Source organism: Myotis brandtii, unplaced genomic scaffold (assembly GCF_000412655.1).
Source record: "Myotis brandtii unplaced genomic scaffold, ASM41265v1 scaffold149, whole genome shotgun sequence".
Taxonomy (NCBI): domain Eukaryota; kingdom Metazoa; phylum Chordata; class Mammalia; order Chiroptera; family Vespertilionidae; genus Myotis; species Myotis brandtii.
This window is the reverse complement of record NW_005355385.1, coordinates 666538-677730: the sequence shown is the minus strand read 5'-3', so window position 1 is coordinate 677730 and position 11193 is coordinate 666538. Positions and strand designations below refer to the sequence as shown.

General features: G+C 42.2%; 1 protein-coding gene across 1 annotated transcript in view; it reads right to left on the bottom strand.

Moving 5' to 3' along the window:
- Positions 1-7329: 7329 nt before the first annotated feature.
- The window catches only part of MLANA (melan-A), a 12796-nt gene continuing 8932 nt past the window's right edge, over positions 7330-11193 (bottom strand). The window contains exons 3-4 of the mRNA XM_005861348.2: positions 8727-8840; positions 7330-7649 (exon numbers count right to left, since the gene is read on the bottom strand). Of these exons, the coding sequence (XP_005861410.1) occupies positions 7581-7649; positions 8727-8840 (183 nt within the window). The 3' untranslated portion in view covers positions 7330-7580. The remainder of the gene's footprint in view (positions 7650-8726; positions 8841-11193) is intronic.

The window sequence follows — 11193 nt, the reverse complement described above, 5'->3', positions numbered from 1 at the left end:
TTTGTTTGTTTGAATACCATTTTTTTTTATTGCGTTCTTGTTCCATTGGGAGAATATATGATATAAAATGGAGATAGTCCTTTACAAAAAAAGAATTGAGGCTGGGAAATTTGAATTAATAGCTAGCATTTGTATAGGCTTTACAGTTTGCAAACTGTACTTCCACATCTCATTTGATTTTCACGGTATTCTTGAGAGGGTTAAGTGATGTGTCCAAAGCACCCAGCTAGTAGGTGGTAGAGTCAGTTTTTGAACGTGATGCTTTACATTCTTTTTCCATGATTTTACACTATTTATGTTATAAAATTTTACTCTAGATTTCATTATTTTAACTTTTTTCTGTAAGTCCACCACCAAATTCTATATTAATCAAAATAAGTAATCTTTCAGACCAATGTATTTGCTGTCTGTTTATACACTCCAGATATGTTTTTATAAGCTTTTTATTTTTAAATAACTTTAGATTCACAGAAAGTTACAATGATAGCACAGAGAGGTCCCTTGAATCCTTTACTAAGTTTCCCCCTGATAGGTTTATTTTTATATTGAGGTGTTGGTTCATAGTGACTAATTTTCCAATTTGGTATTTTTTAAAACATGATTTTTTAGTTTAGAATAACAAATGTGGACACTTCAATTACTTGTAAGTACTCTTTGCTTTTTATTTGTTTTTGTCAACTACAGAGCAGTTACTTAAATTCCATTATAAAGCAATTTTTATTGGTCATTTTATTCTCAGGGTTTTACATTGTGGTATTTCAGGATATGCCTCATTTTAAATAAAAGATTTTATACTTATTGGATCTTTATATCCATTATCTTATTTGGGACATTGTATATTCATCCACATTCCATTTATTATAATATTGTTAAACCTGGGGTTGAAATGGTAGGGAAGAATAGGCCTACAGACTTCTTTTGAAACTACATTGAAATTTATTAGTTATCAAAGTGGGCAGTGAGGGTGGATATTCCTGGGAAGTTGCTAAAGGTTCTCAGAAACCTGTATTTGTGTTCTAAGAGCACTTTTACCAGTCATGTCTATGTTCAACTCTGTAGTCACCTTCCCTTTCCCTGTCATTTTAGAAAGACCATGGATTTCAGGGGGAAGTGGGCGATGTTGAAATGCATTACATTGTACATAGGTGGTCCTCAATAAATGAATGTATGTATTTAACTATATTAAATGTTTTTTTAAATTAATTTGAGAGAAGGAGAGAAATACAGATGTGAAGAGAAACGTCAATCAGTTGCCTCCTGTCTGGGAACTGAACCCACAACCTGGGTGTGTGCCCTGACTGGGATTGGAACCGGCAACCTTTCAGTGCATGGGACAACGCTCAACCAACCGAGCCACCCGGCCTGGGCCATGTGCTTAACTTTTAAAGTAAAACCACCCAGAACTGTTTGTCTTTTGTTGAAAATAATTATCTAAGTCACTTCCAGAAATAACTGAATTACCTATTGGTCCCATTTTAATTTCAGTGAGGGACCTAAATAATTTATTAACCACTAATTCTTTTCTAACTCCTAAATTCAAAATTCTGATAATGACCTTCGAAGCTCGGTGTGATCTGTTGAACCTTTTAGAGTGAAGTGCTCCCCTCCTCCTCCTAAGGGCTTAACAGACTCTCCTGTCTTTTAAGTTTCTGCTTACCTCTCCAGCTTCATTTCAACCTACTCTTGCTCAGTGTACTCTAGTTTTTTTGTTTGTTTGGTTTAGTTTTTGGTCCTAGAAAGTTTGAGACACCTCAAGGTCTTCCCAGATGTTTTCTTTGACTTAATGTTCCATTATAGGTTCTCATCACATCCTATATAATAAAGATGTAATATGCACAGGTCGTTAGGCTGTGAAGCGACCACCGTGTAACGACTGGGTCACAGATCAGCAGAAGGTTGGGGCAGCGAGCTACAAGTGGGCGGGCGTGGGACAGCTACAGGAGGGGGCAGGGCAGCAAGCTATGGGGGGGGCAGGTGAGCAAGCTATGGTGGGCGGGGGGGACAGGGGGGGGGGTGGAGCTACAGGAGGGCAGCAGCGAGCTACTCGTGCGCAGGACTACTAGTATTACATAACTTCCTCTCCTTACCATACCCGAGCCAGCATCATATTGCAGTTACAGATTGAGGTCATAGATTGAGAAGGACAGATCACTCCTTCACAACTGTATTAAAAGTACTTGTATGCACTTACGTAATGCCAGCCCTAGCTGGTTTGGCTCAGTGGATAGAGCATCGGCCTTCAGACCTAAAGGTCCCGGGTTCGATTCCGGTCAAAGGCACATACCTCGGCTGCAGGCTCCTCCTCGGCCCAGGCCCTGGTCAGGGCTCATGCAGGAGGTAACCAATTTGATGTGTTTCTCACATCAATATTTCTGTCTTTCCCTCTCCCACTCTCTCTAAAAATTAATGGGAAAATATCCTCGGGTGAGGATTAAATACAATGTTTATATGGATCTAATTCTAGAACGTTAATGAAATGGTCTAGAATTTTAATAAAATCATCTAGATCCTCAAAACACTATCTTAATAATGATTCAATGATAGATCCTCCCTTCCCCCAACTGGTGGGCGGAGTATGACGTGACCTGCAGCCCGGAAATACCTGAGTGACTAACCAGGTACCTTATATGGACTATACATTGGACCACCAATCCACACCTGCCAAATCCCCTAAACCCTTGTCCTATATGGACAATGCAGTAAGCCACCAATCAGTGTGCGCCGAGTACACTAAGCCCCCCACCCCTTCCCATTCTGCCCCCTCAAAAGGCGTGCCCACCCCTGCACGTGCTGCTGTTCTCCCCTTGCAGGACAGCCCGGCAGGTCCTTTTCTAATAAAGCCTGTAGTCCTGGTTTTCGGCCTCTGTCTGATTTTTCAGATTCCATTAAACTTCAATTTGAGCAAATGTAGCATCAAGTAAGTAAAATCAAACTGAAAGAATAATTATCTAAAAATTATTTTTAAAGAGAAAACACGTCCTTCCGGCTGCTGTAAACCTGATTCAAACCTGCAGGTGGCTCAGATACCTGAGTCCTCACAGCTTGACCTCTCCTCTGGGGGCCTGATGGTTTAGGGAGTCACCTGATGCTTCCTGGCCTCTGCCCAGGGCTGCAGGTGGGACAGTGGGGGCCACTTGGGAAAAGCTGGAATTCAAACATCTTCAGCCAATATTTTGTCTGTTGTGATCCTTTTCTTGTCTCAGTGAGCTTTCTCTCCACCAGGCTGCCATCCACCTTACCTGAGCTTTTTTCTCATGGGAGGCAATCCAGCTGATCTTCAAGGAAGTGCTTCTTTCCAACTGTCAGAGCCATCTTCTTGTAGGAGCCGTGCTTCTAATGTACATGTATTTTCATATACTTTGGGAACTTTCTTCCAGATTGCTAAGCAGTAAATTCTTTTCTCAGTTGATTTTTTGCAAATCTGCATTGCACAGTTGTTGACTAGTCCGGCAATATTTGAAGTTTTTGAGTCTCACTTGCAAACTATTTTCAGACTGCAAAGATGTTTGTACAGTTTGGCACCGTTCATTTGGACTGTAAGTGGTTTGTTAATTTAAATTTCTTCACTTAACTTTTTAAATAGTCCTTAATCTTTCTCCTTCAAGTCTTTTCAAAGGAACACTTAACAGGATTGGTATATCCCTTCAAATTGACGTCTCATTGACAGTGGAGGGGTTCTCATTTGTTTAATTTTCTCTGTCTGATTTCAGATAGCCATCAACCAGGTAATCATTTCTGAAGAAAGCAGGCAGACTTATCTTCATCACCTTTTCAGAGATTTTAATGGGCTCTCTTTATCATTTAACGCCTCTCTCGTTGTGTTTTCAAGTTGTCAGCTTTTTTTTTTTTTTTCTGTTTCTTCATTTCTAATGGGCTCTCTTTATCATTTAACGCCTCTCTCGTTGGTGTTTTCAAGTTGTCAGCTTTTTTTTTTTTTTTTTTTTCTGTTTCTTCATTTCCCACACTTTCATCTTACAGCTTCTTGGGATAGCAGTTGTTTTGGGCATTCTTCAAAATGAGTGTTTTTATCCAAGCCATCCATGACTTCCCTCCGAACTTGCTCGGCATTCCTCAGAGATGATTTTATGATGTTTCGTCATCAGTCTCCTGAGATAGAGGAATTTCCATGCATTTTCAGGTGACACTGTCAGTCCTTAAAGCCATGAAATGAAAATGTAGCCGAAACCGGTTTGGTTCAGTGGATAGAGCGTCGGCCTGCAGACTGAAAGGTCCCAGGTTCGATTCTGGTCAAGGGCATGTACCTTGGTTGCGGGCACATCCCCAGTGGGAGATGTGCAGGAGGCAGCTGATTGATGTCTCTCTCTCATCGATGTTTCTAACTCTCTATCTCTCTCCCTTCCTCTCTGCAAAAAATCAATAAAATGTATTTTAAAAAAAAGAAAAAGAAAGAAAGTGTAGGGGGCTTCCTGTTTTCTGTCCTTTTTTGGAAAAGTGCTGTACTGTTCTCAAGTGATGACCGGAGCTACCCAGATTTGTAAGTGCTACCAAACTCAGTACTTGTAGCTGCAGAGGACCGGTCTCCACTAGAGGTGACTTGGGGCTTCGTTGGTTTGCCAGCTCCTCACGGACTTTAACCCAGGCGGAGAATATTTTGGCTGGCTCCTTTTCCCTCAAGTTTGCCTGCTCTTTACTCTCTTTACAATCAGAGAATCCATATCAGAATCTCCTAGGGAAACCATAGAGACTTGGGCCTTGAATCAAGCATCAGACAACACCTGGGGGCTGAAGGGGGGCCAGGAGAAGGAGGGAAGACCAGGTTCTATAAAACAGACTCACTGCACAAAGGGGAAGTGATATTATTTATCCAGCGCATTTGGACACAGGAAACAAGGATTGCAGCCAGAGGAGGTCATCCATGAGCTCTGGCTGCTCTAGTCCTGACCTGTTCCTGCAGGAAACCTAGGAGATCAAAGTCATGCCATGCCATTACCCACTAGGCCCACAAGGTAGTAGGGGAGGCGGGGGGAGGGAGCACGCTGCAGTAGAGGACACCTGTGTGCAGGGCCCTGGGTGAGGCTCATGCTCTTGTGCTCAAGTTTCCTTGGGCAGCAGGGAAGCCTGATCCTGCCTGCAGAGGTCACAGGGATCTAGCTCCCCAGGAGGCACCCGTCTAGCCCTCATTTGTGTGTGTTCCATCCAGGTGTGCAGGGGCAGAGCAGTGAAGGGCCTCAACAAAGGTATTACTACCAGCCCTGGATTTCAATGTCAGATTTGGCAAAGCCTTAACAGTTCACGGATTTTCTGTGGAGCCAATTTGTCCTCATTCAATCCAAGCGTTCCTAGATGAGGGAGGTTCTTCCACTGGTGTCTGTGACCCAGGCTCCTCCCATCATGTGACCCTGCAGTCTCCAGCTCCTGGCTCCCAAGGTTGTCCCACAATTGGTCCTCAATCCAGGGAGTCGTTTTCAAAAGTGTGGCTGCCTCTGTGTAGGGGGCAGGTCCTTTTGGCTGAATCTGGCACCCCATATCTATTCCTTGAAACAAAATCTCACTCTTCTAGTTTCTCTCTGGCAGACAGCTCAACCCCCTTGCCCATCGCCTGGGACACTGAGGGACTCTGGGAAAAGAGCCATTTTTTCCACAGGGAAAGGAGAGAACGCTCAGCGGATGGTGGATGGGCTGGAGATCTTGGAGGGGTCCAGGGAGCAAGCCATAGGCTATTCTATGAATGTGCAGGTTAGGGCTCAAACTAGGCCTTTCAATGAGGAAAGGAGCTGCCCAAATGCCTGATGGAATCTACTTTGTTTAGAACTCTTTTTTGTTGTTGGAAAAGGGTGTGGGGAGAGGGGACGACAGGGATGGGGACAGGGCTTATTTTAAGTGGTAAGACTGGACAGTCAGAAAGGGCAGGGAAGTATTTTAGTATTTTGTTGAATGACTTTTATAGATATAGATATAGATATAGACATAGACATAGACATAGACATAGACATAGACATAGATATAGATGATATAGATATAGATATAGATGATATAGATATAGAGATATAGATATAAGTGAATTTTTAAAAAAATGTATTGATTTCAGAGAGGAAGGGAGAGGGAGAGAGAAAAACATCAATGATGAGTGAGAATCATTGATCTGCTGCCTCCTGCACACCCCACACTGGGGATCCAGCCCACAACTCAGTCAAGTGCCCTGACTGGGGACCAAACTGTGACCTCCTGGTTCATAGGTCAATGCTCAACCACTGAGCCACACTGGCCGGGTGAATGACTTTTTTTCAATGTGTGTAATAAGTCTCTTTATTCTGTGTTTTTTTTCTCTTCCGTACAATTCGGTCTTTTGTAGGAAATGATGCAGTTCGGCTGCACTGGTGTTTCCAATGACACAAGACGATTTTAGGTGTTTTGGTGACTCAGCACTAGGTAACACTGAGTCACATAGTGAGAAAGTCATTTCTTTCTCCTGCAAGCCTTTTCATTATGTTAAAAGCTTTTCTCCGGCTCTTGCTAATCTCCCTCATTAATAAAGAGAGCAGGTCTCAGGTTGACAGCCTTCTGCAACCATTAGTATCTTCCTGGGTTTTAATAAGAATAATTTGCTTTCATTATCTTCATGTTTATAGTTATCCTCTACTTATGAAAAAAGATACTATTTTCCACTTAGGGTGAAAATTTGAGCCAATCATTTTAATGAGCTGGCTGAAAAAAATACTAGATAAATAATAGTATATATGATATGTAGATGTCAACAACAAAAAAGTGTAGTGTTGCCAGTAAATAACGATACTTCCAGAACCTCTGAGTCTTTGTGATTTCTTCTATATGCTCCTTTGAGAGGAATTTGGGAGCCCAAAGGAACTGAATTGCCATTGGGACATTTAAGGAGGTAAGATGTCAGCCAAACTACAGTGGCTTTGACTTATTTAAATTCTGACACCACCTTCTGGAATAACAGGAAATTCTTGTCATTAATTATGATAACATTGAGCGCTGAAATGAAATGAGATTAGGACTGTGTTTATGTGTTACTTAGGAAAGAGGACCTCCGCACTACATTGCTGCAGCATCTTGGAATCTCAGCAAACAGAGACATTGCTGACACCTTCCTGATCAGATGAGGCTGCCTGTGTCATCTGGAAGGTCAATCAGCTCTTGGTCTTAAACCTGTAAAGGTATCCTTTGCGAGCACTCCATAACACAAACTCACCTGTTAGAGTTCAGTTCAAGAGGTTGCTTCTTGAAAAATCAGAATAGTAGTTGGTTAGTTATTAGCCAAATTTCAACTGAAAAGAAATTGAATGGTCCCAGAACACACATTTAAATTCTGTCCCTCCAGAAATAACACCATAGATGTATTTAGCATTACTACTGGCACAGATAGTATCATGCCTCAAAATGTTTATTGACAACGTTTTTCCATTTTAATATTTTTCATCATTTCCTCAATTAGTATTGCTAGTTTCCCTACTAAGAATTTAGCACTAAGCTTATTGTTAGTGATGATGTACACTGTTTCTACAGCATCCCGAAGCAGGACATTAAATGTCCACATTCAATGTAATCCAAAGTGTGAGGCGAATCATTTCAGCATCTCTCAGGGGCCTCGCTGGCTCTCACGGAGAGTAAGGTGGTGGGGACTGCTGAGCGGAGAGTTTCTCGTAGGCAGGTGGGGCATTGGGAACCTGGGAGGACGAGAAAGGGAGAATAGGGCGTTGGCCACAGCGTGTGTTTCTGGGACAGCCATTAAGTAACATAACTCTACTTTTTCTCTGGACTGAACCTTTACGTGTCCACATCTAATTTCCATCCAACAAGGTAATCATAGTTAAGTTTCACAAGTGTGCATGTTGAAACATTGTTGGGGCAAGAATAGAGAAAAATAGGGCTAAGGGCTTTTCAAAACCTCGAAAACGTATATACAGGGCATCTCCCAAAAATGTATGCACACTTTAGTAGCTGATAGCTCAATTTTGAAAATGTATTTTAATAAACACTGCCTTTATAATTATTCAAAGTGTGTGCATAGTTTTTTGGGGACGCCCTATATACCTAGAATATCCTTGTCAGTAGAAGTCCCAAGCCCTAACTAATGAATTATTGAACCCTGTTTGCAGGCACTAAATACATTGCATTTTTACTGCAAAATTAATCTTAATATATTTCATTTAAACCCACATATCAAAATATCATTTCAACATGTAACTGATATAAAAATGATTAATGAATTATCTATGTTCTTTCCTCATACTAAGTCTTTGAAATCTGGTATGTAGTAGAGTGCATCTTAATTCAAACTGCTGTGTTTTAAGTGCTCAATAGCTACATGTGGCTAGCTAGTGGCTACCCTATTGTGTAGCACAGCTCTATACAAATAATAACAGGTCTTTTATTTTCTCCCTCAAATATATCTGTGTTCAGGACATAGACAAGTATACTAAAAACATAAGACAAAAGGATATTGTATCCAGAACCAAGTTCTTCCTTTGGATCCTACATGTAAAGCTGTCATTGTTGACCCTGGAAAATCGGTATGAGTGAACACAGTCTAAGAACATTTCTGTGCTTCCCTTGTTTTTTACCTTTCTTATTTTTCATTATGGTAAAATAGACAAAATTTACTATTTTAACTTTTTAGGTGTACTGTTCAGTAGTATTAAATACATTCACATTGTCCTTGCTTTTAAAATAGGAATAATTTTATTCATTTGAGTTAAAAGCAGCCATACACGAAAACACCAACATGCAGGATCTCAACTTACCACAGGTTCATAATTGTTCTCTAGAAAAGGCAGCTTGCTGTCCTGGTGACCAAGTCCCTCACGTAGACATCTTCCTGTAAAGGTACCCTGAGTACCAACGTAACGGCTTCTGCCCTGAAATGTGAATTCATGAAGATCAGTGGGTGAGAAGAAAAGATTGAGCCCATTAAAGAAATGAGAAAGAAGGTGACGTTTTAAGATTGGCTTTTAATCCTGGTTGTGCCACATAATGTGTATCCCCTCAAAACTCCAGTTTTTGCATCTGTAATATGAAAATAACATCATCTACCTCTCAAAGCTGTTGCAGGAGTTAACTAAAGGTAAAGCACCTAGTGCAGTGCCTGATACCCAGTTGTCAATGGCTTTTGTAAAAATATTTTTTCTTTATTTCAGAGAGGAAGGAAGAAGAAGAGATAGGAATATCAATGATGATAGAGAATCATTGATCAGCTGCCTCCTACATGTCCCCCACTGGGGATCAAGCCCACAACCCAGGCATGTGCCCTGACCAGAAATCAAACCGTGACCACCTGGTTCATAGGTCGACGCTCAACCACTGGGCCACACAGGCCAGGCTCAATGACTGTTTTTAAAGGGAAGGAAAAAAGAGTGAATCTTAAAAAATGAACTTCAGAATGAATGCAAGTGGAGTAGATCAGAGCTAGTGAGGCAGGAGCTGGTATGACAGTGAGGACACGCATCTGACCACATGCCAGCAGGGACAGACTCTGTGTCTGCCTTTTGCATAATGACAGCAAAATATCTTAAACACTCTGAACGCATGTCCTGTGATAGAAATGCTGAGGCCGTGGCCCTGGGCTTCCAAGTCAAGTTGCAACAATGACGACAAGTCAGTCTATGGCTAAGCGATGCACCCTGAGGTATTGGGGGCGGGATGGCTAAAAGCTTAGTGCTTTGCATAGGGTTAGAGGGTGATCCTCTTCACCCATAGAATAGAATGGCAACCGTTTGTACAAGACAGAGACACAAACTAAAGTAGAGACTGCAGGAGCGGTCCACCCTGGTGAGGTAGAGTTTTTAATCACTGATAATGTTAAAAATTGCTGGCATTTTCTGATAATAAAAAACAGACTAACTTTTAGTTGCTTTTATTATTGTTAAAGTCTCTACAACAATGGTTCTCAAAGTGAGCATGCATCATCATTCCCTGGAGGGCCTGCTAAACACATTGCTGGGCCCACACCCAGAATTTCTGACTCAGTCAGCCTGGGGTGAAGCCCACGAATTTGCATTTCTAATAAGTTCCCAGGAGATATTGCTGGGCCAGGACCACACCAAGAACCACTGCTCCACAGACAATGCACCTTCTTATTGCCTGTGCCTCGTGCAACTCGGCTATACTCAGAGGGACCAGGCAGGTGATGAAGGGGGTCAGGTGAGGCCATAGGAAAGGAGGGAGTGTCTGTCCCATCTGAAGGGACAGCCACTGCAGAGCTGCCAGTTTTTCCCAGATCTTTTGATTTTTTTTAAAGAAACTAGAAATCAAGATTTTTGTGTAAAATGTTACTTTCAATGTTAGCACCTAATTCAATTTTTAAAAGAGGCCCAAACCTATCTGTGGGCCCAAATCCAGCCAGCGGGGTGTGAGCAGCGTGCTCTGTGGCTGAGGGAGGCTGGGACGGGGAGGTGTGCAGGGGATCTGAGGCTCCTGGGCTCCGCTGTGGGCCGAGGCAGACCACGGGGGTCTGTCTGCCAGGCTGCATGAGAAAGGCATCCAGGCAGGTCTCCCAGGGAGGAGGAGTGTTAGGAGCATCAAATTGGACGAGGCCAGGCGTGGATTGGGCTGATACCTACACAGTCTGCAGGCTGTAAAGTAGTTTCCCGAAATTCCAGCCTGAACAAGGACCCTAATCTTTTTTATATCTATTATTTTGTGTGTCTCTCTTTTTTTAATCCTCGAATGAGGAATGAGGATATTTTTTCCCCAATGATTTTTAGAGAGTGGAAGGAAGAGGGGGGAGAAGGAGAGAAACATCGATGTGAGAGAAACACACCAATTGCCTCCTCAAAGAGCCCTGACCCGAGGGGAGGGATCGAACCTGCAACCCAGGTACGTGTGCCCTGGCCAAGAATGGAACCCACGACCCTCCGGTGTGCGGGCTGACACTCTAACACCTGAACCAAGCCTGCCAGGGCTGTCTCTTTTTAATCAAATGTTAAAGAAAAAATAATGTCAAACTTACCCAGATGCTTTCAGAAACTAGGAAAAAAAGGAACACACCCCAGCTCCTTTTTTAAAGGGTTGTATAATGTTGATATGAAAAGCAGACAAGGACAGTGGAAAAGAAGAGAAAATATAATCTAATCTTCCTTCTGAAAGTATGTGCAGAAATCCTAAATAAACATAAGCAAATTAAGGCAAATATCCTATGTCAGCTGTCTATCATTACACAGCAAACGTCCCTAAATGCAGTGGCTTAAAGCAATCAATCACCCACAAGGGCCC